The sequence below is a fragment of the Zonotrichia albicollis genome, chromosome 8 (assembly GCF_047830755.1).
Source record: "Zonotrichia albicollis isolate bZonAlb1 chromosome 8, bZonAlb1.hap1, whole genome shotgun sequence".
Classification (NCBI taxonomy): domain Eukaryota; kingdom Metazoa; phylum Chordata; class Aves; order Passeriformes; family Passerellidae; genus Zonotrichia; species Zonotrichia albicollis.
The window spans coordinates 9,977,234-10,004,972 of NC_133826.1; the positions used below are offsets into that span (position 1 = coordinate 9,977,234).

The 27,739-nt window shown below is 51.8% G+C and overlaps 1 protein-coding gene across 1 annotated transcript in view; it reads left to right on the plus strand.

Annotated features, from left to right (window-relative positions):
- ZSWIM5 (zinc finger SWIM-type containing 5) overlaps window positions 1-27,739 on the plus strand; it is a 98,046-nt gene that overhangs the window by 62,440 nt on the left and 7,867 nt on the right. Inside the window, exons 2-10 of the mRNA XM_014276056.3 lie at window positions 3,713-4,069; window positions 11,851-11,999; window positions 12,637-12,787; window positions 18,091-18,270; window positions 20,500-20,676; window positions 23,112-23,258; window positions 25,798-25,935; window positions 26,376-26,636; window positions 27,034-27,169. Of these exons, the coding sequence (XP_014131531.3) occupies window positions 3,713-4,069; window positions 11,851-11,999; window positions 12,637-12,787; window positions 18,091-18,270; window positions 20,500-20,676; window positions 23,112-23,258; window positions 25,798-25,935; window positions 26,376-26,636; window positions 27,034-27,169 (1,696 nt within the window). The remainder of the gene's footprint in view (window positions 1-3,712; window positions 4,070-11,850; window positions 12,000-12,636; window positions 12,788-18,090; window positions 18,271-20,499; window positions 20,677-23,111; window positions 23,259-25,797; window positions 25,936-26,375; window positions 26,637-27,033; window positions 27,170-27,739) is intronic.

The window sequence follows — 27,739 nt, forward strand, 5'->3', positions numbered from 1 at the left end:
AGGGGTCTTTGCAGCTGGCCTCATGGTAGGTTGGAGCTGCAGGACAGGCTAGTGGTTTCTCTTGATGGTTGGCACGAGGATATCTGGGTTAAAGATGTCCTGTTCAAAGGCTTTCTGATCTTGCAGTACTGGAAGAGTTTGCACAACTTCTTTTGGTCAAGTAGGTTTAGAAATCAAAGAATTCACCATCTTGGTTAAAGATGCTTCTGTTGAGGTGTTAATACTGTTGTCCCAATAGCAAAGTCTCCTGCACTGGGATCCCTGCTAAAGGCTTGATCCTTTGTAGCTGTTTGAGAGCCCAGGAATTTTTATTTTATTTTTTGTGGATCCATCCTCCTCCCAGCCTGCAGGGTTTGTCAGCTCCAAAGAGGAGACTTCTGCCCAGATGACAAAATTGTAAGTCCCACCAATGTGAAACTCACAAAGTCCTGGAAAACAATTCCAGGATCTGTTTTAATTTAAATCAGAGGTGCAATGTCCTGTGGCAGTAAAACAAGGAAGGTTCTTGCCCCCATTTAGGTTTTGTCCCCATTTAATGGGTTGGATGGCTGGGATTAGAAAGAGATGAGCTCATCATGCCCTGTGTGCCCGTGAACATTCATGGCACCTTTCTGTGCTTTTTCTGGGGCAGTTATGAACACTCAGCTCCTTTTACAACCTCGATCAAAGAGCCATCCACTGGGAAGCTTCTGTGGTAAAAGTAGGAGAGGGTGTTCTGGGGCAGGGGAAAGGTGAAGATCTTGGGACAAAGCTAGACTCTGGAGGGGCATAATGAGTCTGTAGTTACAAAGATGGTATTTAATTATTTATTTTCCATGGTTTTCAAGCCTTGGCACTGTCACTTTGCTGGCAGCAAATCAAACACCAAGTTAGCTTATGTTAAGAACAGAAGATGAAGTCCTAGATAAGCACCGGGCTGTAGGAATATCTTAAATTGAATGCACAGGGAGGACACAGAGGAGAGTATGTCTTTGCTCTCAGTGCTATCCAGACCCTATGTCAGTGATCAGGGCTGTGTTTCTCTCTATTGAAGTGTTGATATCACAGCTCCTAGGGTGCTTCTTTCTTCTAGGATGTAAGATGAGCAGAGAGGAGGGCACAGTGACAGCTGTACTTTTCCAGGGCTACCTGCAGCTTTTTGGTGATAGCACCAGTGTTCTTTGTGGAGCAGGAGTGTGTGCTTCGATGGACTATGAAGTAACCACACCAAAACCTGTCTTTGAGCCACCACTCTTCTCTGGGACTGTGATACCCATCACTGCTGAGCTCGTGTGCTCAGCAGCCATGGTGCTGGGGTGCAGACTTGGCTGCAATGTGGTAGCTGCAGTCTGACCTCACGTTAAATATCCACAAATAATGCCTCTGTTCCTGCCAGCTCATCTCTCTTCCACCCCTCCATGTTTAATTTCTGACTCAACTTTTGATAAATGTTTTGTAGAGTTCCTAGTTTGTCCTACAGACCTGCTGTCACCACAGCTAAAATCTAAACCAACACTTGACTTGGGGCTCAAGTGCCAGATAAACTTGGCAGTCATTGACATAATGGATGGTCCTGTTGGATGTGCAGACCAGATCTGAATTGTGAAGACCAGCTCTTGCAGCAGATGGGAGAGCACAGCTTTTGGGATGCCTGAGAATATCCTGAGGAATATCTGGACAAATACTCTGTCGTGAGAGGCCGGATCAGACCACAGTTGATATATTTTCAGACTTATACCTGTCTGAAACAGATAATTTGGTTAAATGAGTTCCTCCAGCTTTACACCAGTTAGCCCCAAGTGGGGTCTGGCCCACAGTCGTGTTAAAGTAAGCATTTCAAGGCAGTGTTTATGGCCAGTAATTTGTCCTAGAGTGTTTTTATATGTGTGTGCAGGCATACATATGAGGATATACGTACATACTTGCTCAGGAACGCGGTTTCCAGTCCCTTTAACTTGTTCAAAAAGTAAACTAGGGAGAAACTGGCAGTGAGTCGGAGCCGCCTGCCAAGCATTGCAAACCAGAGAAGTGGTAAAACATAAACACTTTGGAGTTTATCCTCTGGATTTATATAGTTTGGCTGCCAGGGGACGGGCTTGTGTGGAGGGGGAGGCTCGTCAGCCCCTGCCCGCGCTGCTGCCGCGGCGCCGAGCCCAGCACCTCCACAGCCACGCTGCTCCTGCTCCCGTGAGCAGGGAGGGGAGTGCAGGGCTCTGCATCCCTCCCTCCTGCTCTGCTGGCCACATGGGGTGGCTTTTGGGCGATGGCAGCAGAACAGGTCTGCTTTTCCCCCCTCCCCGGCACTAAAGTAAAAGCAGACCTCCTTGACGCTTAATCAGATTTGAATGTGGTTTTTGGCGTGGCTTTAAAGAGACTGGCAGTGAATAGCTGGTTTTGATGCCATTTATTAAAAACCTCTGGTAGAATTTGTCTCCGAAAGCCTTTGTAAGAGCTGGCAAACGCACAAGGGTTTGATGCAGTTAATGTATTTTAATCTTCACCCCCCCACCCCTTTTCCTTTCTGTCGCTAATTGTAGGGCTCTCAGCTGTCTGCTGCCTTCTCCGAGGGGATGGCAGGCTCTGCAGGGACCTGTACATACACAGGCTTAATAAGGTTGCAGTGGCACGGAGAAAAGTGAGCATCCTCCTCAGGGAGGATGGCTGGGATGGGCACTGTGAGGTGCCAGGTCCCACACCATGTTCTTCTGACAGGGGGACACCAGATTGCCCTGGCTGTGTTAATTAACCTCCTGGTGCAGCCTCACTCTCTTGGAGCAACAAGGCAGATGAGTGTGAGAAACAAAGATATCCCTTTTCCAGGTGGCTGAGCAAGTGCAGAGTGTTGGTGTTGCACCCACTGAGCAGCTGGGTCATGAGGAGGACTCCCTGATGCTCCCATTCAAAGTGAGGTTGATAGGCATCCATCAGTCAGTGTTACCTCACTGACTTAGTCCCTCACCTGCTTGGTATATCCACGTTTCTTTTGACCCATGGGACTTTCTGAACCCATTTCATGTTCCTCACGTGTCTGGTGCTTCTGGGAGCTTTTTTCACGTTTTATGTCTGAAGGCGCTGCACCCCCTTTCTGCACGGTGGGAACTGTCAGGAGCACCAGAACATTGGTGTGAATGATTTGTGGAACTCAGGGAGCGGTTTTCCCCCAGCTGTGGTTTGGGCTGTGCATAGCTCCTGTCCCTGCTCTTTGTTTCCACTGTGTGGAAGAGCTCAGAGCTGTGACCATGCCCTGGAGCACTCTACCTGGTTGAGAGACCAAAGCTGGAATTGCTTTGCATTTAGTTTGTGGATTTTTTTGTCTGCCTCATCAAAGAAAAGCAAACGTGGTCTTTTTCTACCAGCCCTCACTCATGTGAGTTGCAAATTCAGCAAGAGGGAGGCGTGGATGGAAATGACTCCCAGGAGAGAAACAGTCTGAGATACTTAAACAAATGGGAACCGCGCAGCTTTGCTCTTCCCCTGAGGGTTTGGCTGTTAAATAAACTCGCCGATGAGTCTGGCTGTGTGTGTGTGTTGGTGCAGAAGTGTGTTTGTATACACGGGCTGGGTGTTGCTGGGTGTAAGCCACGGGGATGGGCTGTGCTGGGTGCTGCACTCCTCGGTATATGAGAGAGAGACACAAGCAGTCTCGGCTTTCCTTCCTGCCAGAGCTGGCATGGGTGGTTGTGGTCAGAGAGAAGCTAACCTGACCTTTCCCTCTTCTCCTTTCCCTCTCCAGGGTTCCACCTCAGTGGAACAGTAACGGAGCCAGCGACTGCTACAGAACCAGAGATGACCTACAAGGTGGCCATCAGCTTCGACCGCTGCAAAATCACCTCCGTGACATGCGGCTGTGGGAACAAGGACATTTTTTACTGCGCTCACGTCGTGGCGCTTTCACTGTACAGGATCCGCAAGCCAGACCAGGTCAAACTCCGTCTTCCCATCTCAGAGACCCTTTTCCAGATGAACAGGGACCAGCTCCAGAAGTTTGTTCAGTATTTGATCACAGCACACCACACTGAGGTGCTGCCCACCGCCCAAAAGTTGGCTGATGAGATCCTGTCATCCAACTCTGAGATCAACCAAGTGCACGGTAATTCCTCCCTCCTCACTGTGTGACCCTGGCTCTGTGCTTGGGGCTGGGGTGGTGGTTTTGGTGCCCTTTATTTTACATTTGTCTTTGGATGCACAGAAAAGAGCTGTCAGTGTCACACTGATGTTAATGCATGGGTGTTGGGACCACATGGCTGGGGTGTCCCCAGCCTGCCCTCTCCTCTCCTTTATGTGTTTATCTGTCAAACATGGGCTTCAACAGGCAGGAAGAGGCAAAGCTGACAGGCTGGTGGTGCACAAGGCACAGCTCAGTGTAGAATGGAGAAGCCGAGGAGGTGGTGCTGGGACCCTGTGGAGAGGGAGCAGCAGTGGGGATGTGGCACCTCCAGCACGTGGGGACACAGTGTCAGCCCTGCACTAAGTCAGACGTGGCTGAGCTGGTAGGAGATAAAGCTTTAATCTCCATGGGCGTTAATTTGCCCATAATAAATGAGCGCCGCTGTTCTTACCTACTGCACAAAGGCAGTGGAGATGTGTCCTGGGGCTTTGTGTTTGGAAAATGCTTTTGACTTCCTCCCCTGAAAATCTGGGGGATAGTGCCCAGCCCAGCCCTGCTCCACTGGCCCAAGATGTGGCCCAGGCTCCTGGGGATCTCCCACAGTGTCTTTTCAAGGAGGCCAGGAGCTGAAGTTGCCCAGGGTCTGCAACAATGAGCAGCTCCCCGCTGTGCCAGTCCCACCAGCTGTAGAGCAGAGATAATAAACACTTATCTGCCACGGAAGGGCGTTGCAGGGATTAACACGTGCCTGTTAAGTGTTCTGAAGATGAAAAGCCCCATATGCAGCCTAAAATACCATCTGAACTAGTTGAATCCACATGTAGAGAAGCAAGGCCGGAGGTTCACCGTCACCATGGGGGTGATGGCAGCTCTGATCTTAGATGTGTTCATCTCTGTCAATCTGGTAGTTCCTGTTCCTACCTTGGGAGAGGCCTTTGTCTCCTCTGCTGGGCCACATGTGCTGCATGGGTGGTTGTGCTCTAACTAACTGGCTTTTGCAGGGGGGCCTTCAATTTTTGGCATTGTGAAAGAATGAGGAGCTGTGATGCTGCAAGGATCTGGTGAGGGCCATTCCCTCTCTGAACTGATCTGCTGAAGCTGAGGCTGGGCAAGATCCCTTCTTGGCCATTGTTTGAGGCTGCTTTCTCCTAAGCAGATTGAAGTAAAGCTTTTAAGGCTCTGAATATTTATTGTTCTAGAGTCAGCAAAAGGCTGGTGGTTGGGAGTCTTACAATGATACAGATGTTGGCTCCAGTTCAATATCTGCGTCTTGTTTTTACAAGTGGTTAAAAAAAAAAAAAAAACAAAGCAAAAATTCTCACTCTCTTCAAACTTGGTGCAAATTTACACACTCCAGTGTGTGATTTTAAACCAACAGAGATGTGGTCACCCCACAGAGGGTGGCACCTACCTGACGCCCCTGTGGCTGCGCGGCTGGTCACAAGTGAGTAAACACCTCTGCAAGCAGGAGAGCAGCCTTGTCTCACCCTGGGGAAGGATGCAGGTCAGCCTTCATATGTTGATACGCTCTTAAGGTGATCCATAGCTCATAAATGATGCTTCCTGTGAAAAGAATGGCTCCAAACCTCTCACATTCAAGTTCATGGTGATGCTGTCCAGGGCTTCGATTCTTGATCCCAGACAATGTTGCAAGTTTTGCCCTCTTGTTCCTGCCAGAAGAACAGCCACAGTGCAACCAACTACATACACTGCAGACCTGCTTGACCCCAGGGTGAGGAAGGGCTGCAGTTGTGAGGGTCTGTTTGTGGGAGAGGAATTCTGGGGTCTGCAGGTGAAGTGAATCCAAATTTGTCCACCGTCTTGCCCTTCCCAGATGTCAGTCATGCATTTGGAGTGGGTCACCGATCCTGGGATCTGTTAATTCTTTAAGCTATGCTCTACATAGAGCTTTATGTGTATTTCTTGACCCTTGGGGTCACACCCCAGCCTTGGGGTTGGGGCCAAAGTGTCTTTTGGCAGGCCAGCCTCTGCAACCCAAACAGAAACCCACTGTGTGCATCAAACACCTGAAGTTATTACACCCTGGAGCAAGAATGTTCTTTCTGGAAATCCTTCTTTTTTCCCTGCCCCTCCTTCTTCTGAGAGTAGGTCCGTTGAGCTTTGTATCAGCATCAGGTCTTCCTCACCTGCCTCTGGTCAATCTTTCCTTGTTTCTATGGCGAGCTTGTAGGATTGAGGAGCTGTTTTTGCACCAGGCTGGCTGTGGAATGCCCCTTGTGCAAGGGGGTTGTCTGGTTTTGTAAAATAAGGCTGTCAGGGATGCTTCTTCTCCTCCTGCAGAGCCTGAATGGCAGAGAAAATTACTGTCCATTGTCTGTTGCGCTCAGCTCCGGGCACTGGAGCTTTGTTCCTTGCAGGAGTCTGTAGCCGCAGGCTGTGCACCGCGTGCCGATCTTCCCGGCTGCTTTCCTAGAAGGAAATGCAAACTATCCAGTAATGATGGAGGCTTGGAGTGCAGCCAAGGCGCTTGCGTGTTCCCGGAGGATTCAGGCCAAGCAGAGCCTAGGTGTGCCTGCAGTTCTGCTCCCCACTTGACCTCTGCCTGCTGAAGTGGGTCACGTTTCTGCTCCTGTGCCTCGGCTGCGAAGGGCAGCGTGTGCCAGCGAGAGCATCTCCCGTGTCTGGCACCTCCGCGCTTGGCGTCTGGAGTGGCAGCTGGAGGGAGGAGACCAGGGTAGGTTTCAATGCTCCTCCCCAAGGGGACAAAGCCGGCAGCGTGGCTGCCTGGCACAGAGCAAGGCTGCAAGGATTGCACTGTGCCAGCAAAAGTGACTCGTGGCTGCTTGGTCTCTCCTGGTGGGTGGAATGCTGGGGGCAGCCAGAAGCTGCAGCTGGAAAGCTTGGATCCAACAGCTGGGACTCCATGGGAATGAGGATCATCTGGTGGTGGCCACCTTGGCACCCTGTTCCGTCTGCTCTTCTGAGAGCTTAAAGATGGCACGGTGCCTGTGGGCCCAGATTTGGGGCTTTGAGGTACCCTTCATGCACCACTGATGAATTCTCCCCCTTCCTTGCATAAGGAGCAGGAGATTTTGGCACACCCCATGTTTGCAGCTCTGTAACTCACCCAGCTTGAGCAGCATGTGGACATGGCAGAGGGTGCTGCTGCCCTGGACTCCAGCAGTCCAGGAGTTGTGGCTGGGGTGGTCTGTCTGGCCCATGGAAATGCCAGTGGATGATGCTGTATCTGTGGTGCTCAGCTGGTACCATCAAAGGGCTTGGGATGCTCTTCACAACCAGAAGGGAGAAAAGCCACAAAACCTCTGCTGTTCCACGGTGCAGGCGCAACTCCCTCTGAGGACAAGCCATGTGAATCACCAAGGGGCCTCCGTGGTCCTGCAGGGTCTTGGGAGCTTCCTTGGAGGAGAGGACTTTTGGAAAACCATGAACGGGAATGGTCCCTCAGGCTTTGGCATGGGAAAAGCAGATCTCCTCATGAAAGAGTGATAAGAAGCCTGCTGCCTCATCCATTCCCTTTTATCCTGCATGCATTCTTGACCACCTTAAGCTTTCCTTCAGCTCCTGGGCTAATACTGTCCCACCTTGCTCCTTGTGCACAGCGAGTTGGCTTCCAGGTCAGTGTGCAGGAAGTCCCTGCCTGTCCTGTCACACCGAGCCAAGGCTGATGTTTGAGGAGTCCTTGGGCACTCTTTGACTTTCAGGTCATCTCGAGACAGCGTCTGGAGGGCAGCACCAGTAAATCTATTTGAAATTCTGCCTTCCCGCAGGGGAGGAGGAGAAGGTCAGATCTCCAGGATATTCATGTTCCTGTTTGCTGAGCTGTGGTGGATTTAAGGGAAAAAGCACACCTGAGTGCTGGAGAGAAAGGCAGCTCTTCTCCCTGTCTTGCAGAGCAGCTGGGGTTGCCAAATGACTCCAGAGCACGAGTAGTTCTTGACAAGCAGCTTCCAAAGTTGGCTGTACCAGGTACTGGTACCAGCTGGACCACATTGCTCCTGTCCACCATGCTGGGAGCCAGTCTGGATTCCCTTGTCGTGGTGCTGTCAGGTGTATGTGAATCTTCAGGCTGCCCTGGCAGCTCCCTCTGACTTGCCTCCTCTTGAAAACAAACTGGGAGTCTTGGCAGAGCTGGATTCCTTGCTTTGCTGCTATTTTTAATCCCTTGTTAGAGTTCATTTCCTTTCTGGTGCCTGGTTATTTTCTCTTCAAGGTTTTCTGCCGTTTGCTTATTTGTCCATGTCCTCCCCACCCCCTGCCCTGAGCTGATCCTTCACATCTGTTTTCTCTCTGGACGCCAGAGAGGAGCCTGGAGGCATTCAGCAACACCACCATGTGCAGTCATGAGATGGCCCTTGTGAATGGCCACCACCACAGCCAGCCCTGCTCCAGGCACCACTGACCCCGGGGCTGGCACGGCCAGGCCCTAGAGCACTGCTGGGTGCTGGGCACAGTTGGGTGAAATGACCATAAAGGAGATGCTGGAGCAGCCACCCTTATCACTGGGTGGCTTTTAGCATCACTTTATCAGCTCCAGGTACCGGTTAAAAATTATAATCGTGCCTTTTTCTTTGTATCACCAATCCTGCTTCAAGTCAGATGTTCTGGGAGTGCTTTCCACATTAGTGAGCTGATGTATCCCCCGTTCTTGGGTTCAGGAGCTTGGGTTTGGGATGTGACAGTGCTTTGGCGTGACCCACAAGGTCCTACTGCCTTCTCAGCCCTGGAAACCTGCAGCTTCCCAGTCCAGGAGCCCCTTTTGTTTTTTTTCGTGTTGGGCAGCTAATTTCTGAGCAAGGAGTTGAATTTTCCATGCCTGACTTGACTCTGTTTTCTAATTTGTAGATTTTTCCAGTCCTTTTTCCTCAGTCATTGTATTTGCCAAGTCTCACTTGGCTGTCAAACAGTTAAACCCCCGAGCTCCCAGTGAGGGGGGAGCCCAGCTCGGGGTGTGATGGATTGCATTTTTATCTCAGTTTCTACAGCCAGTGTAAACGGGCTGGTGAAACACTCTTTCCACTCAAGATGTGCAATGGTGTTTCCTTAAATCTGAATCCGGCAGGACCAAGATCCAGCACATCTGAAACAGGGCTCTTTGGAGCACGAATGCTGCTATATGAGAAATGTGTTATGCAGGCGCCGGGCTGTTTTACATGCCGTTCCCAGCTCCTTTGGAGCCGAGACATGGAATCACTCATCAGCTGCGTCACGGCGTGCCGCTGCCGAAGCCCCCACGGTGTGAACGTTGGCAAGGGGAAGTGGACAAATCCTGCCATTAATATTTAAACCCAGCACAAATCCCGTTGTTTGCTCTTAAATGTTTATCCAGCTCCCCAGCGTAATTGGGCAGCCCGTTATCTGCCGGGTTGTGCTGCACGTGTGGGAATTCGCTATTACAGCCCTCCCTCTGAATCTTTTATAGGAGAGAAAAATACATTTACAAGCAAATTCGGGCTTTATTTGGAGGCGCGGGAGGCGCGTTGCTAATTTGGCTGCGGCCCGAACCCCAACGTGCGAAGTGCTCAATGTGTTGCGTGGGAGGAGGAGGTTTTATTTAGCTGCACGCTCCCTTCCTCGCTGCTCGGGCTTTCCGTTGCTAACGCTACGTGTGAGCAGCAGGCACGGCGGGGTAGCCCCGGGAACCCCCAAAGAACGCACCTACTTTTTACATTTTGTGACCTCCTCCTCCTTAATCTGTCACAGCGGCCACGGCCGTGGTGAGGGATGAGCTGAGCTTTGGTGGGGTGGGTCAGCCCAGGTGACCGTGCTCTCCTGTCCCTGCAGACAGACAGGTGACCCTGCAGAGGCAGTGGAGGCTGCTCTGGATGGCTACAGCAGGCAGGATGGTGGGGAGGAGGATATTAAGAGTGCAAGCGTCTGGGATACCTAGTGATGGGGCCGGATAAGCGCTCATGGTAGACAGATTAGTCATCGGTTCCTGATAGGGGATAATCACCGGCTTGTCTGCTCTTTATCTGCGAGATAAGGATGAGGCTGGGGGAGGGAAGGAAAAGGCACAGAAAAGCTCAGGGGGCCGGCATGGACTGTCCCTGGCTGTGATTGTCCCTCGTGGCTTAGGACAGCACTCTGAGCTGACTCTCCTGGTACACTGAGCAGGACTCGCCCTTACTGGGAGCTCAGGGTTTAACTGCTTCTTCAGGGGAGTGGGATCAGGATCAGGGCATATGTGGCAAAGGGCCTCATGCTCATCCAGGAACTGTGATTTCCTTTCTGCTGCTCCAGCTCTCGTCCCAATTATGTGGTTGTGTCAACTATAAATTATTCTGCAGAGGGAGCAGCAGCATCCTGTCGCTTTAGCATGCCTGGAGCTTGCTGGAACTTCTCTCAGGCAGTGACTGTTAGCAGAAATTAAAGTAATTTTGTAAAGGACATTAAATACAAATAACTGTATCTTAGCGGGTCAGGAGTGTCCTCAGCCTGCTGGAGGAGCAGAACCCCTGAGGTTGATGTTGTCTTGCTTACAAGCCAGGAAGAGACACTTGCCCTGCTGAGCAGGTATCCTGGAGCACAATTTTCATTAATTGTATTTGAGCTCCTGGTTCAGCAATGCACAAGGCTGGGGTGTGCACAGCATCCCAGGCCGTCTCTGTAGGAAAGCGATGTCTGCTCTCCAACCAGACCCCAGTTTTGGAAAAGACATCATGAAGATTTAATTGGGAATGTGTCAGCATGATGAACTACAGCATCCCATGGCTCCTCATGCAGCACCTTGCTCTTCCTGTGCTGACCCTCTTCCTCTCTTGAGAGGGAGATAGGAGAAGCAGACCAAAGTGGAGTGGAACATCCTCCAGCTGCAGCAGTCCCTCCTTGGTACTGGTTTTACCTAAGGAGTTTCTGTAGAGTAGGACTCAAAAGCAGACAGCTGAAAATTCAACTTTCTGTTCTATTTTGTGCTCTTGGCTGCTCACCGGAGTTGTGCTACTGCCTGTCCTGTGAGCCCTGGAACCCATGGCTGGGATGTAGGATAGTGTTTGGGCAGGAAAATGGGAATTGAAAAGGGCAAGGTGAGGGAAGTTTGATCCAACTTGTTTAAATCAATTGTGGGTTTTCTTTCTTTCGTTCTCTGGAAGATGAAATGCAGCGTGTGAACGCATATGTGTGCCTGCCAAAGGCCCTGCTCTGGTCACAGTTTGCTCTTTAAAGGGTTATTGATCCTGTGTTCTTTCCCACGGAGGGTCTCTCTCAGGCAGGTACACTGATGCCCGGGGACTTGTTCCCTGTCCTAAAGCAAGTGAGGGACAGGACCAGGTGTTTAACCCAGGGCTCTGGAGCCCAAGTGCAGTAGTACCTTTGTTAGACTGTTCCAGACACGGGGAAGGGCTTGCAGGAATTGGAGCTTTACTGATGCTTTAACAAACCGGACCATGTGGAGCAGGAGCACTGGGCACTCCCTCGAGCCACAGAGAGCTGCGGGCTCTGCAGCTGTGCTGCCTGCACTCCTGGGGCTTGGGAGGAAGGCAGGTCCCTGGTCTTCCTCAGCCTCATTTCACGTGGAGCGCAGAGGGTGAGGGGCCATACAAGCATTAGCCCTGTGGTCAGGATATCCTTCCTGATGGCTGCTGCCAGTACTGTGTTAGGACAGCACAATGCTGCCACTTGGGCTCCATGCTGAGGAATCAGGTTGGTTTTCTTCACCTGAGCTGATAAAGTAAAGGTGGGTTCCTAATAAAACAGAGGTAGGTGCACTCCTTGCCAGTGGCACTGCTGACCCTGCTGCCATAAACATGGTTGTCTCTCTTGTTTCTCCCCCGCCATCCTCTCAGGCGCTCCTGACCCCACTGCTGGGGCCAGCATCGATGACGAGAACTGCTGGCACTTGGACGAGGAGCAGGTCCGAGAGCAGGTGAAGCTGTTCCTATCTCAGGGAGGGTACTACGGCTCGGGGAAGCAGCTCAACTCCATGTTTGCCAAGGTGAGGAGCCGGCTGCTCTCTCCCATCTCTGCTCAGCGTGTCACGTAGCTGGCACTCGCTGGCTGCCCTGGCAGGGTGCCCATCACAGCTGGGAATCTCTGCTCCAGTGCCTTCTTGCCCTGTCACAGAGCAGGCACTTGTAATCCAGGCTCTGGGTCAGGCCTGGATTGTCTCACCTGCTGTCCTGGCAGGTCCTTTCCTCCCATGGATACCATGATCCCTGTGCAAGGAAGGGCATTCCCCCATCCCTTCAGCGCAGTGGGGAAAAAGCCAACCCTGCAAAGCCTACCAAGACCATGGGAAGGTGGAACCATAACCCACAGATCTCACCACCCTGCTTTGCAGAAGGGCTTTGCTTTCATGTTCTTAATCTCAGTCTCCTTCACAGCCTGGCTGTGGCTGCTACTCAACCAGGCTCCAGTCAGCCTCATCACAGCCGTTGCATGAGGGTTATAATGTGTGACTGTCCATTATACACACACACACACACATATATATATATATATGTATGCATTTACATACAGTCTGAACCCTCAGGCTGAGGAAGCTGTGGGTTGCCAGCCAGGTGAATGTGTCTTAAGCACCTTTGAGGGGCCATGGTTTGTCTCACCCAAGGCTTTCTCTTTGTCCTTCCCAGGTCCGGGAGATGCTGCGCATGAGGGACTCCAACGGGGCCAGGATGCTGACGTTGATTACAGAGCAGTTCATGGCTGATCCTCGGCTCTCCCTCTGGAGGCAGCAGGGGACAGGCATAACAGAGAAGTGCCGGCAGCTCTGGGATGAGCTGGGTAAGGGTCACTGCCTTGCAGACAGGAGCAGAGTTACCTGACCTCTGGGCCAATGGGCATCATTACAGAGGCCCTGTGGGGCTGTGTTTTGGGAACGGAGACCTTGAGACATGCCAGGACCTTACTGCATCCCTTGCTGGGGAATCACTGTGATAGCTGGATCAGGCCCAAACCACACAGTGCAAAACCTTAAACCTGCCCCTCTCCTGCAAAAGGACCAAGGATGATGGGTGTGCAGTGTGTTGCTGGTCCTGTGCTTCCAGCAGGCTGGTATTTGGTGAGCTGCCCCAAAGCCTTTGTGAGGGAGGACACAGGGCGGGTGAGCCCCAGGGGCTGGATGTAGCCTGGATGTGGAAGCTCTGTTCCTGGGGGAACCTTGATCCAGAGAGGGGAAGGCGGGTTCTCAAGTCTCATCACATCTAACAGATTCTGCCTGCTGTGGTGCACGTTTCCAGGGTGAGGGGGGCAGGATGGGCAGCACAGAGCCTGGCTGTGAGGGAAATGCAGTTCTGGGTAATTCTAGCTAAGCACCTTAGACACCAGCTCAGCTGGCTGACACTGTAATATCATTAGAATAAAACATTTAGATGACGTGGGCTTGGGGAGTAGGGTTGTGTGGTGAAGTTAACCCTGCAGTTCTGGGCTCTCCTGGATATATGGGATCTTGGGTGAATAGTTTGACTTGAGCCATAGTTTGATGAGTGAGTTTGAGCTCCTCTGCAGCCTGCTGGTAGGAGACACTGTGCCAAGGGCAAGGGTGGATGGGCTGGCACCAAAGGGATATGGTAGAGCTGGAAGAAGGATTAGGATGGTCTGGGATCTGGAACATCTGAAACTGCAGCTGGAAATCACAAACCCACCTACCAAGTGCCCAACAAATGCAAACAGAAGTGAGGCTGGGAACCCTGGCCAAACTATGCAGACAAGATCTGGGCAGGGGTGGGATGTCTTGTTTTTGTATGAAGTTTCCTGGATGGAAATAACCACACCAGCTCTGGAGAGCTCATCTATGCTTGCTTGCCAAGAAGATATTTCCAGGATTTTGGGATGCTGCAGCTAGACAATTGGATATGCAAGGAGCCCGGAGAGGTGGCCAAGTCCACCAAGCCAGAATTTCCACATGGAAGAAAGCAAGCACGCTGGTGATATATGAATGGATGGGTGTGTGGGCAGGCCTGGACGCAGGAAGCAATTTGCTTAAAATTACAGATTATTTGGCCAGATTTCCAAGCTGCTATCCAAGCCGAGAGCCCTCCCTCCCTTCCTGCACAGGCGAGGCGAGGGTGGTTGGGTTTCAGTCCTGGCTTAACTGTACAAGGACCAGGTTGGTGCACGCAGGTTTGGTCGGCAGAGTGGGAGGAGGTGGCAGCATGTCCCCGTTGGCAGATGGCAGAGTGGCTGGGGAATGTCAGGGCCCTTCCAGTGCTGGATCAACATGACAGCAGGGGAAGCATGGTGCCAGCCAACACACGTCAGAGCAGCTCGCCTGGCAGAGGCGCGTCACACGTGAGGGTCTGGGCATCTCCATGCTGAAGAGAAGCTCCTGTAGAGGACACAGTGATGTTCCAAGAAGCAACTCCAGAAGGGCATGGACTGTACTCAAAGCAGGGATTATTTCTTCATTTTACAGAAGCCTTTTGCATTTGGCCTTGTGCAGTGTTTACTGTAGGAGCAGAGCGTGTCTCTGAAGGAGGTGTGGAGGCACAAAGACCAGAGTTGCTCAGAGTTGGAGGTGTTCACCAGTAACAAACAACAGGAATGCAGAGCAGTGCCCTAAACCATCCCTGGGTGGGTAACAGTAGCCAGGGCACATGGGGCAGTGGAAGCACCACATCCCACTGCCTGTGGGCTGTGGATGCCAAAGCTGCCAGTATTACCATTACTGCTGAAGGGAGGGGTGAGGAGACTGTTGCCAGCTGCCACGGGAAGCCCTGGCACAGACCACAATCCTCCACCACTTAGAAGCAAAAAAAGGGCCTCTTGGAAATTATTTTGGGCACGTGTTTAATAATTAATCATCGATTTTAGCAAAGACTGCATCACAGACTTGCGTGGGATTGGAAGAAGATCAGCTTTAAAGAAGATTGTGGATTTATGGGGAAAATGTAAAGGATTTTGCAGGATTTCAGAGTTATAAAAAAAAAAAAAAGGAAATGAAAATAAAAACGGGATGGTTTGCTTGTGCATGTGCTGCCAACTGAACCTCTATTGCCCCGTCTGCTGGGGAGCCAGAGGAAGGACCTGCTGGATGGAGAGCTCAGCAGCGTGGGAGTATTTGCCCTGGCGCATTAGTACTTACGATTAAAGCCTAATTACAAAAAATAGACGAAAAACCAGCTGAAGTGCAGCCTGACCTTAATCTGCCTGGAGACGGGTTTATTTATCTCGGCCACTTGTTTACAGTGGGGAATTTCAGCAGATTAAGCCGGGGAGCGACCCTGTGGGAAACGGGAGAATTTCTTTGATGGCTGGGAAACTTGGGCGCGGGATCGGAGCGCCTGTCTGCTCTGGGGCCTGCAGCCAGGACCACTGGGCTGGGAAGGCTCTGACCCCCCCTGTCCCTGCGCCCAGCCCCGTCATCAAAAAGCATTTTTGTTTAGAGGCTTAGCTTAATCGTGATCTGCCGCTTTGTTCCCCACTTAACCTCCTGCTATCAGAAAGTTCAGATGAAGGTTTCTGCAGCATGTGAAGAGACATGGAGTCTGACCTGGTGTGGCATTTCGGCTCAGGACAGGAGTCACTTGTGCTGTCAGCTGATGTCACTTGACCACAGGGCTCAGAAAACCACTCTGTTATATCTCCCAGATAATTATCATGACGGAGACAGATGCAAATCTCACTTCCCTTCTAGTTCCCACCTCCCCACCACATCGGTCTTTCTGCAGGAGAGCCCAGGGGCATAATGTTTTGGCATGCAAAGGATGCCTCAGAGGGCTCTCAAAAATAGGCAGCAAAGTCATGAGGCTTCCGAGGAACGCATATTAGCAGAGCTGTGGGAGCCAAAAATCCAGCGGGTGCATCCCATTCCTGGGGGCGGTGAAGCTGGAGCACCAAGCCTTGTTACTGCCTGTCAGCCAAGATCTGTGCACCCTCAGAGGCGTGAGTTGGAACTGCCCGAGGCTGCTTTTGACACAAGCACCCCCAGAGTGGGCGAAGAGCAGTGACAACAGGCGGGAGCACTGGTGGGAAGGGAATGCCCGACCCCCAGAGTTGAGTGCAGGTTTTATCTCATGGCCACCCGAGGAGGTGGGAAGTTCTATCCCCTTCCTTAAGGAAGATTAATTTTCTGGAGCTGAGACCTGATTTTTATGAAGACGCCATGTCTGAGTATCCCCCATGGAGCGTGCAGGAGCCTGTGAGTGAGTGACATAGATCTACTCTGGTAAGGATGGGCCCCCAGGGAGGTACCTCTTTTACACATTAATTAATTGCTGATGTTGCAGCTCAAAAATCTTAATCCCCCCGTTCATCAGAAAAAAGTGAGGTGTTGGTGGGCTTTCCTGGGGGCAGAGATTGAGCTGAACTGGGCAAGGGCTGCTTTGGACATTTGCTGGTGCTCGTGCCTGAAATTGCTTTTCCCGTGCCCATTCCTGGATGTGATGCTGCTGCCACCATCTGCGTTGTGACGCGGTGACGTCTGTCCTGCCCAGCCAGGCAGCTCCAAGGAGCCAGACAGGCACAGCCTCCATGCCTTACTAATGATTTGAACCAGACATGTCCGCAAGTTCCAGCTGGCAAAGGATTGGTTAGGGGCCATGCACCCCAGAAGCACCACCAAAGCTCAGCTGTAATGCAGAGGAGCAGAGATGCACCAGAGTGGAGCCAGGGCCAGGACATCGCTGCTCAGCCTGGGTTTGCCTCATGTTGTCTGGCAGAGCGACTGGCTGCTCTGGCTCCTGTTGGATCTGCAGCCTTGCTTGGGACTGTTTGGCTCAATGGCAGGGCTGGGGAGCTGCTACTCAAAACACAGCCAGCGAGGGAGGTGGTTGGGGCTTGTGGAGGAATCTCCTTATTGTGCAGTGGAGGCATGTTGGGTGATGTTGCTGTGCTGCTGGCTGTCACTTTGGGGTGGGAACTTTGGCTCTGGGAGCGATGGAGAGGCGGGGGACAGCAGGGAGAAGGAAGGTGCTCCAGGGCTCTGCTGAGCCCATGGAGGAGAGGCAGGGAGGGTGTTTCTGCAGGAAGCTGAGCTGTTCCACGTGTGTGACAGGATTTGACATGGACAGAGAGAGAAGCAGCAGGAGCTGCTCAGCCTGAGGGGATCCCTGGGGATACCTCATATTGCAGCTGTGCCAGCCTACAGCCATCCCACCCCACAGGGAAGCACAAGGGAGGGGACATGCTACATCCTGGCAGCTATGCAGGGAAATTTGGGTAGAAATGGAGTTAGCTAAAGAAAAATCAACGGGTTTACACTTACTCAGGTTGCTGTAGCCCTTATAGGGGCAGTGAGTGACTCGGAATAGTCTGCAAGGCTCAGTTAGCAGCACCAGCATCAGCCCTGTTTTATGAAAGGATGAGCTGGATCTTAATGATGACAGATGTCCTTGGTTCTGGTTTTGTCTCTCACACAGCAGACAGCATCACCAGCATCATGTGAGGTCCCATGGTTGACCCAGAGGGTGTCAGTGTGGGTGTCCTGCTGGTGAGCAGCTTGGCTTATGAGATCCGAAGGGCTCGCATCAGGGAGGGCTCTGCAAGACATCAGGCCAAGCTCCAGGTTCCTCTGCTGGTTCCTCTGCAGGCTTGGGGCTAGTAGGGATTGAAAAAGAAAAAAAAAAAGAAAGAAAATACACCAAATCTCCTTTTTAAATAGTTGAATGCAAATGGCCTGAAGAACAATAGCAGATGAAATAGCATTCAGAGCGGGTTTTAAAGCGCTTGGAACGTGGGTAGGATCAAAATCAGGTTAGTCTTTGGAGATGCAGACTCTGCAGCTTGCCAGGGTGTTTTTAAGCATGCTTTGATGTGTAGTTCAAACACTAGATTTGTCCTGGCAGACAGAAGCACTCACAAATTCATACACAGCCGCTCTCTCCTTCCCCCCTCCCCACTGTCCCCCATCTCATGAGATTATAATTTAGCTTCATTACGAAGGAGTTTTACTTTGTCCTGGTTTCAGCTGGGATAGAGTTAATTTCCTCCTTATTTAGAAGCTGTATAAATCCCCCTCCTGGGTCTCTGCATTATGCTGAAATGAGTTTACAAACCTCGATGGAACCTCGCAGGCTCTCGGGGTGGCCGGAGAGCTTTGCCCCGCACGCATGGCGGTGGCACCTCCGTGATTTCTTGGCTTTGTTTAGGGGCCCTGTGGGTGTGTGTGGTGTTAAACCCACACTGCAAGCTGGAAGAGAAATCCTGCTGGCTCCGGCAGCTGCGCAAGTGGGGTGAGATGGACGTCTGTCCCCTGGAAGATGGCAATTATGGTAACGAGCTTCCCAACATCACTAACGCGCTTACACAGAGCTCCGGTCACAGCCAAGGTGAGTCTGGGCAGGGAGTGGAAATCCAGCTGACAGCCACAGGGGTTGGGTCCAGGTCAGAACTCACCCCAAAGCTGAGAGAACTTGCTTCAGCTGCTGGTTATGTTTCTGCAAGTCATAGGAGTACAAAATATTTGTCTTCACAGCCTCTGGTTTATATATAAATGTTTGCTTCTTTGCTACAGGGTAAAGTTGCCCATGTTTTGAGTTTAGGGACTGTTCTAAAGCAGTTTGATTTTGGGGGAATTTAGTGCGGGTTTGGGCATGGGGTAATACAGGAAAACAGTGCTGCTTGCCACAGAGCAGAGCTGAGCTCAGGAGTCCTGGCTGTAATGTGAGAGTGAGGAGCTGGAGATGGTGCAGAGCCCATTTCCCTGCCCTTAAGCCTCACTTAAAGGCTGTGATTCAGGTGGTAGGGAAGTCATTAGCCAGGAATGTTAACGCAGTTCAAGTGCAGAGCACAGACAGAGCGATGTAGTTAAGGGGTTGTTCCTTAATGCTAAAATAGTTTCTCAACCGCTGACAAAGCATTTGATCCCTTTAAGTTTAAGCACTCTTTCTCCTTCCTTTTGCCTGAAGTAGACTTTAATTGAAAGTTATTGCTCTTCACATGCCTCTGTCTGCTGCACTGGATTGCTCTCCGGTGTATTGTGTGTGGCCAAAGTGGAAGGAGGAGAGGGGGACAGCAGCCATGCCACAGGGGAAACTTCATTATTCAGGGTGGGGTTGGTCCTGCAGCAGCAGTTTGGGAGCGTGGCTGTCCTGCCAACCAGCAGGGACCACATACCCAGCCTCCCTATGCTCTTCCTCAGGGAGCAGCTTAATTTAAACTTGGCCTTGCTCCATGTCCTGCATCAGTCCCAGGACTACCCCGCGATGTTCCCAGCTCTCCCAAGGATTTGCTCTGGCATTTGGGGAAGGTTGCTAGGGCTGAACAGGTCATTTGTTTTAGACCTTCAGGGAGTTCCCAAAGCACATGCCAGGGATGTCTCCTTCTCTTGTCCCTGTGCTCCTGCCTCTCCAAGAAGGGGACTGAAAGCAGCCCAGATCCTGGAGGTGTCCTGGGGTTCATGTTTGTGCATATGCAAATACTGCTCCAGATTGTTGACAGCCTCTTTTATTACTGAAGAACAGCTGATTCTTGAAATCCTTCCTGGTAAAGTGAGCAGCCTTGGTTCTCAACATACAAACACCTGTTTAATTTCTCTCCACCTCAGGGTGCCTGCAGCATTCCGGCTAATTGCTTGTTGCCATCGTTTCCGGAGCATGTTTACCCAGCCTCCCTGGATCAGCTTTGAACCGTGCCTTTTGTTTTCCACCCTTGAATGCCTTTAGCTCAGCCCCTCTTGTGGGTTGCAGGACCTAACATGGAACGTTGCACCCCCTTTGGGGCTTCCCGTTTTGCAGCCTGCCAACTGTGTTTGGCCTTCATGATCCAGTGTGGCTGGAATGATAGTGGGATTGCTCCAGACAGGTTTTTTCCTCTTATCAAACCATTTGTCTTGATTGGTCTGGATGGGGTGAAATGCTAATCCAGCATTTGGTAGTTTCAGAAATGCCCGTGAAGTTACAGAGCAGCTCTGAAGAGGAGCAGATGTCCGGTGCAGGGCAGCAGTGGGGTTTCAGATGATGCTGTCTCCTCCCTTCCAGCCCTCTCACAGGGCCCACAGAGGCTGCTGGGGGTGGTGGGTTCCCCCAGTCACTGGGAGGCAGCTGAGACACCCTCATGTGGTTCCCTTCGTGGCTTCATGTGCTGCTAATCTAAGAAGCTGCAGTTCAGTGCAGCTGAGACTGTGTTGGAGCAGAGGAGGAGAGCTCATGGTGCTTGCAGGGCAGTTATGCTGAGGAAGCCCAGTCCTGACCCAGGGGCAGCTGCCTGCATGCTCAGTGTCACAGGGGAGGGAGCACACTGCCAGGTTTCAAGGCATCAGCCTGGTGTGTGACAGTGGATTGTGGTCACAGAGCAAATGGGTGGGTGGTGCCTGCCTCTTTTCTCACCTCTCTGACCAAGTCAGCTATTCTAGCAAATGACTTAGCAGTGCTGCCTGAGGAGACATAAGTCAGCAGAGGTATCCAAAGCCAGAGCCCATGTCCCTCCCAGAAACTACTGGGGTGAGACCAGGTTTTGCTGTCATTGTAAAGGCAGAGCTGTGCCCAGGGAGGTCGTGTCTGGGAGAAGGAGCAGGCTGCCCCTGCCCCAGCAGGGCACTGATGTTTTTCCCTTTGCAGACTCCCTGGCCAGGCCCAGACGGACGGTGTTCACGCGGGCCATCGAGGGCTGTGACCTGCACTGGCAGGACAGCCACCTGCAGCGCATCATCAGCAGCGACTTCTACGTGTCCCCCTCCTACCAGCGGGAGGGGGAGAGCCTCCTCTTCAACTCCCAGGGACAGCCCCTGTGGCTGGGTGAGCATCCAAAGCAGCAGCCCCTCTCATGGCCTGTGTGGGTTGGGTTTCTAGTGGACAGGAGTCACCTGAGGCTGCCCTGGGTCCTTGCAATTCCTGCATCTTAGACTGAAATTGCTGCCCTGGCCCTTAGCCTGAGGAGTGGGGGGAGCAGAAGAATTCAGCGCCCACCCACGCCCCAGCCACAATCCTTAGAGCAATCTCCACATATTTACAGTCTGGCCTTCTCTCGAGCAGTTTGGACCAAGCTCATCATGTCCCTTTTCATCCTGCCAGTGTTTAGCTGTCCCCAGAGCAACCTCTCACTGTTTCCAGTACAGAGGGTCTGGACACTTAAAGTCTCTTGAAAATTGACTGCAAAGCACAGCTGTATCCTCCGTATTTTCTGTTTCCTCCTCTCCCCTTCTTGTTAGTCTTCTCTTAAAGGCAATTAGCAGTCAGTGGGATTAAGCCTCGTGGGAACTTAAGGTGTACTGGGCCAGGCAAGCCCCAGAGGCCTCCTGTGTTGCAGACTTTTTGCCCAAGTACCTCAGGCCACACAAATTCTCTCCTGCAAAGCTGTGACCCCAGGGAGATCTGTGGACCCTCTACAGTTCCTTGTCTGGGATGAGAATGAGTGACATGAAGAGCTTGGGGGGGAACCTGGTGTGGCTGTCTGCCCTAAGACAGACCCCAAAATGGGAGATACAAGTCCCCACCCACCTCCAGGAAAGGGGATTACTCATCCCCTGCAGTCCAGGAGTTGAGTATATGAACAGGTCAGAGCCCACCATTGCACTGTTGTCCATTCCAGAAGGTGGGGTCTGCCACAAGGAAAGAGAATATTTAAAGTTGTCTAGAGATGTCGTTTCTGGAGTAGCAGGCACTAAGTTGCTGTTAATGCCAGGAGATAGGAAGGGCTCAAATCTAGGCTGTTGGTACACCTTAGCTGGAGCAGGAGAGGATATTTCTGCTCTGGGAAGAGTTCTGGGCAGCTGCAGGCAGGAGGTCCCCATCCCACACAGCCACAGGCAGCAGTGCTGGGTTAGTGCATCCATGGACTCCATCTAGAAGGGATGTGGTGGCCACAGCTCCCCTCTCCTGAGCCTGATCTGGGTTCTGGTGAGCCCTTTTCCTCAGCTGGTTGGTGCATGCCATTTTTCTGATGCATTTGCCTTGATTTTTGGATTTTGCGCTTTTGCTTTCTTGGCACCTCTTCAGGGACTCAGTGCTGGGAGAGGAGGGTGATTTGTCAGCAACTTCCAGTGATGAATTCAGTGAGAAGATGAATATTTCATCCATTTAGCAAATGAATAGAGGGAGCAACAAGAAGCTCTTTTACAGATGTGTTTGTTCTGAAATCTCTTCCTCATGTATTCCTTGTGGGTGACCTTTGGGATATGGATACCCCATTTGTGGAGGTGGTTGTCTGCATTTCCAGAGCTTTCTGAAGTCTTCCAGGAATAGAAATTATCCCTCTACGATAACTTCAGATCATCTGTGTTTGCCTGGGTTTTTTTCTCCCCTTGGTAGGACATTTTGAAAGAAAATGGGATTTTTGCTGCTTGTTATGCAGCATGTCATGTCATCTGCTCCTGCTAATTTCTCACTCAGTCATAATCCTCTCCACAGTTGCTTGTGATTTCAGGTGAGCAATAAGCAGCGGGAGCAGATGAATTCCTAAGCAACTGTGAGTCTTGGGAGGGGGTTTAGTGCAACTGTTCCTAATAATAAAACACCAGGTAGGAGAACTGCAGAAGAGACAGGATGTCTGCAGAGCTCACTCCATGGAGGTGTTAAGGAGTCACTTCAAAGCATCACCCCAAGTCTGCCAGTGCCCCCAGCACAGTGCTGGATGCCCAGCCTCACCCTGTGCCCTGAGAGCAGTGAGAGAAATCGAGATAAGCCATGCAGGTTTTAGGAGAAATGAGTGGCAGGGCTGTAACAGGCAGCGTTGGAGCTGTGGTACTGCAGCAATGGCGTGTTGGAAATGCTGCCATTAGATAAGCTTTGTGGAGGTGGGGATTTAGGTACTGACGTGGCTGCTGTGGGTTGAAAGTGGCAGGAGTCCCGTTAGTATTCCTGGTAGGCATCTGTTCCAGGAGCAGGGAGAAAGGGGTGAATTCAAGACAGGAAGCAGGAGTTTAGCTCAGGTGTGGGGAGCATGAGTAGAAGGTGGCCCATGTCAATGCCTGTGGTTCAGCCGTGCCCCTGTTCCTGGGGAACATGAGTAGAAGGTGGCCCATGGGTGCCATCCTGTCAATGCCTGTGCTCCTGTGGTTCAGCCATGCCCTGTTCCTGGGGAACATGAGTAGAAGGTGGCCCATGAGTGCCGTCCTGTCAATGCCTGTGGTTCAGGCGTGCCCTGTTCCTGGGGAACATGAGTAGAAGGTGGCCCATGAGTGCCATCCTGTCAATGCCTGTGGTTCAGCCATGCCCTGTTCCTTGCCTTGCAGAGCACGTCCCCACAGCCTGCGCTCGGGTGGATGCGCTGCGCTCCCACGGCTACCCCAGAGAGGCTCTCCGACTCACTGTTGCCATCATCAACACCCTGCGACTGCAGCAGCAAAGGCAGCTGGAAATATACAAGCATCAGAAAAAAGGTATGAGTAGAGCTATGGGACAAGTGTCTTGTGACATTTAACTGGGGTATCTCTGTTGGAAATACCTTTTCCACTTTGACGAGGCAAACATCCAGCCTGGATGGGCAACGATGTTCTGAGGGAACTTAGGAATAAAACGAGGATGTATCATCATTGGAAGGAGGGTCAGGTGTCTCACAGAGTATTTAAGGGGGTTGCTAGGGTATGTTGGAAAAAAACTTGACATGTCAAAGCTCAGTTCGAACTTAATTTGGCAACTTTTGTAAAGAATAATTAAAAATGTTTTTACAAATACACTGACACCAAAAAGAAGGGTAAGACCAACCTTTGTTCTCTACTGGATGCGGGAGGGAACTCAGTAACTGCAGATGAGGAGAAGGTGGAAATGACCTCAGTACCAGGTAAGGTGATGGAACAGTTTGTACTGAGTGTCATCACACAGCACTTACAGGATGGCCAGGGTATCAGAGCCACCCAGCAGAGGTTTAGGAGGGGTAGGTCCGTGTTTGACCAACCTGGTCTCCTTTCATGACCAGGTGACCCTCCTGGTGGATGTTCTGTACCTGTACTTCAGCAAGGCCTTTGGCTCTGTTTCCCACAGCACTCTCCTGGAAAAGCTGCAGCCCACAGCTGGGACAGGAGCACTCTGTGCTGGGTTAGGACCTGGCTGAATGGCCCAGAGAGTGGTGGTGAGGGTGCTGCATCCAGCTGGCAGCCAGGCACCAGTGGTGTCCCTTAGGCATTTGTGCTGGGGTCAGTTATGTTCAGTATTTTTATTGATGACATGGATGAGGGGATTGAGTCTTTCATTAGTAAATTTGCAGATGACACTAAGCTGGGAGTGTGTGTCAATGTGTTGGAAGGTAGGAGGGCTCTGCAGAGAGACCTGGAACGGTTTGATGGATGGGCAGAGCCCAATAAGATGAAGTTTAACAAGTCCGAGTGCCAAGTGCTGCATTTTGGACACAATAACTCCCCGCAACACTATAGGCTGGGGATGGTGTGGCTGGACAGTGCCCAGGCAGAAAGGGACCTGGGAGTGCTGGTCAGCAGCCAACTGAACATGAGCCAGCAGTGTGTCCTGGTGGCCAGGAAGGGCAATGGCTCCTGGCCTGGATCAGGAATGGTGTGGCCAGCAGGAGCGGGAGATCATTCTTCCCCTGTACTTGGCACTGGTAAGGCCACACCTGGATTGCTGTGTCCAGTTCTGGCCCCTCAGTTTGGGAAGGACATTGGGACCCTTAAGCGCATCCAGAGGAGGCAACGAGGCTGGAGGGGGGCTGGGAACACAAACCCTGTGAGGAACAATTGAGGGATCTGGGGGTGTTTAGCCTGGAGAAAAGGAGACTCAGGGCTGACCTTACCACTCTCTGCAACTCCCTGAAAGGTGGCTGTGCTCAGGTGGGGTCAGTCTCTTTCTCCAGGCAGCACTGACAGAACCAGAGGTCACAGTCTCAAGCTGCGTCAAGGGAAATACAGGTTGGGTATTAGGAATAAGTTTTTTATGAAAGGGTGATAAAGTTCTGGAATGGGCTGCCCAGGGAAGTGATAGAGTCACCATCCCTGGATGTGTTTAGGAGAAGACTGGATGTGGCCCTCAGTGCCATGGGTTAGTTGAGGTGTTAGGGCATGGGTTAGACACAGTGATCTTGAAGGTCTCTTCCAGCCTAGTGATTGTGTGACAGAATTGTGCTGCCCCATTCAGAGTGGCAGAGATGGGCAGTACTGCAAGGAACTGCTTATGTCCTAGGAAGACAAACTGAGTTGCTTGAGCCAAGCTGAGTTGATACCCACATACTAAGGACAGAGCTGCCCACATGCTGTCTTCAGGCTGCTGCAGTGGGGATGTTCTTGTTCCCACTGTTTCTGTGTCTGGTTGCCTGTAAGGGTTGCCCAGGCAAGTGGTGCCTGCATTAAAGAGCAGCTGCCTGACTGCAGAGAGCAGTAACTGGCTGTGTGTGCTACTTCCACCTTGCATTTCCTGAGTCAGTGTACCAGGAGACAAGCCCAGTGTTCCTCCTTTTGCAGTTGCAGTTGGCAGGGAGCCGGGGTCAGTTACTGCAGTGCTGCTGAAGGTCAGTGACTCCTGGTCCTTGCCAGCTCAGCCAGCTTGAGATCACCAAAAGATGAAATTTTAAGAATCACTGGAAGTCTTTGTCATCTCAGGAGAGATTTCTGCTTGTGTTTCCAAAACATTCAGGCTACCATTGCAAATCAGTCCATGAGCTGCAGGTCTGGCATTATAGACCTTTTATTTGGGACTCTGCAGACCCTCATGTCTTCTTGGAACTGACAATGAGTTGCTGCATCTTATGTGGCCTCAGGGACACCTCTTTTGTGTCTGTGCCTGCTCCCTCAGTTGTCTGTGCAGAGTGGCTTCTCCTTGCCCTCATGAACTACCACGCCAGAGTTGGCCCTAGAGGTTCCTGTTGGATACAAGTTGTGGGATAAAAGTCCTCTGGTCTCAGAAGCCTCTCTAGGTGCAGAACTTGCCTTTAAATTCCCTACTTTTACCATCATCGTGTTTTGTTTTATCCAGAACTGCTGCAGAGAGGAGCAACAACCATCACCAACCTGGAGGGCTGGGTAGGCCACCCTCTGAACCCCATCGGCTGCCTCTTTCTCACCCTGACCGAAGCTTGTAGATTAGAAGAGGAAAATTGCCTTGAAATTTCAGGTACCAAGTGTTCCTCCTGGATCCCTTCCTGCTGTCTGTGGCTGAGGTGGGTGCAGATCTGGAGCTCTGGACACCTGGACTCTGAGTGCCCCTCTCTGCCTTGGCAGGAGCACCAGGGCAGAGCTGTAGAGAAGGAAGGTAGTGAGTAGAGAAAAATAAGAGTTTGCAGCCAGAGCAGAGCAGGTCCAAGGGAAGGCTCTGGTGTCAGCTGTGCACCCTGTTGCACATGTCTTGGGTCTCCTGCCTCTCCTGGTGAGAGTAGGAAAGAGGGTGAAGCCCACATCTCCTTCAGGGAGCTTTCCTCTGTCGTTTCTGGGTAACCAAAAGTAGGCAGGAAGGGAAGTGTGGGTCTTGCTGAAGTGAGAGATTTTTCTCTGCAATGCTTCTGCTCTCTGGGACCACTCTTCTAACCCCACTGCATCTCCTCTCGCTCCTTTCAGACGCTGGGGACTCCAAACCACCAGTGTATCAACATGTGCCCGTTGTGACCGGCAGCCAGGACGGTGACGAGTCCTACCTGTCCCTGGCCTTAGAGGTGGCCCTGATGGGGATGGGTCAGCAGAGAGTGATGCCCGAAGGTCTCTATGCCCAGGACAAGGTGTGCCGCAATGAGGAGCAGATCATTGCCCGCCTGCAGGACCTGGAGCTGGACCCGGTGCTGGTGCAGACCCTGAGGAAGCAGTGCATCTTGCTGCTGGAAGGTGGGGCCTTGGCTCATCTAGCTGACTTTTGTGTCTTAGCCAAGTCTTGCTAACGTCTCTGAGGTGCCCTTTTCAAAATTTATGCACATCCTGCTTCTTCCTCTCTGGATGTGGTGCAGAGCCATTAGGATGGCTGCTCTGCCCCATCACCTGGAAAAGCAAGGGTTTGTTGGCATCCTTAGAATAAGACCAAGTCACAGGCAATATGGAGAAGGGTACTGAGCACATGGCTTCAGTTTCCTATTTTCTTTTAGAAAAGGAAAGAGCATCCCTGGATCCAACTTGAGTAACACGCCAGGGAGCTGAACAGCAGATCCTCAGAGCTTTGGGGTGGTGCAGACCCCAGCCACAGATCCTGCTGTGCTAATTATGGCTGATGGGCTCTGCTTCTGCCTAGGTGGTCCCTTCAGCGGCTTGGGAGAAGTCATCCACCGGGAGAGCGTCCCCATGCACACCTTTGCCAAATACCTGTTCTCTGCCCTGCTGCCCCACGATGCTGACCTGGCATACAAGCTGGCTTTGCGGGCCATGAGGTTGGTGCATGTTTAATTCTGTCTCTGCTCCCCTTTGTGCCTCTCTCCTGTGCTTGTGGGGAAGCTGGGATGCTTTGCAATTTTAGAGCAGGGATGGGAGTGGAGACAGGCTTGGAGCTTGCTGTCCATGGGATCTTTTGCAGTGTGTAGGACCACTGGGCACAGGAGCAGTGCAGAGAGGTTCCTGTTCTCCATTTGGGTGATTCCTGGTTTACAAACCCCATTTGTACAGATTTGTGTGGGTCCAATAAAGTCTGCTGGCCCAGCCAATCACTCCAGGCTGGACCTGCCTGCCCCTGTGACAGGGACATCCTCTGCCAGAGCACACACAGGACTGTCATCTGCCTTCTGTCTGCCAGGCCTCAGGCACCCTGCAGCCTTCCCTGCCTGCAACAAGGGCTGTTATCCTGGCACAGATGGGTGGATGGTTTGCTCCAGGGTGTCACAGAGCCAGGTGGAGAGCAGAGTTGCACTCTGTTCTCCATTAAAACCCACCTCTGTCTTGGGGACTGGGGAAACAGCTGATGCTGAGAGCTGCCCTATCTCCTTCCCCAGTCCATGACACACTTC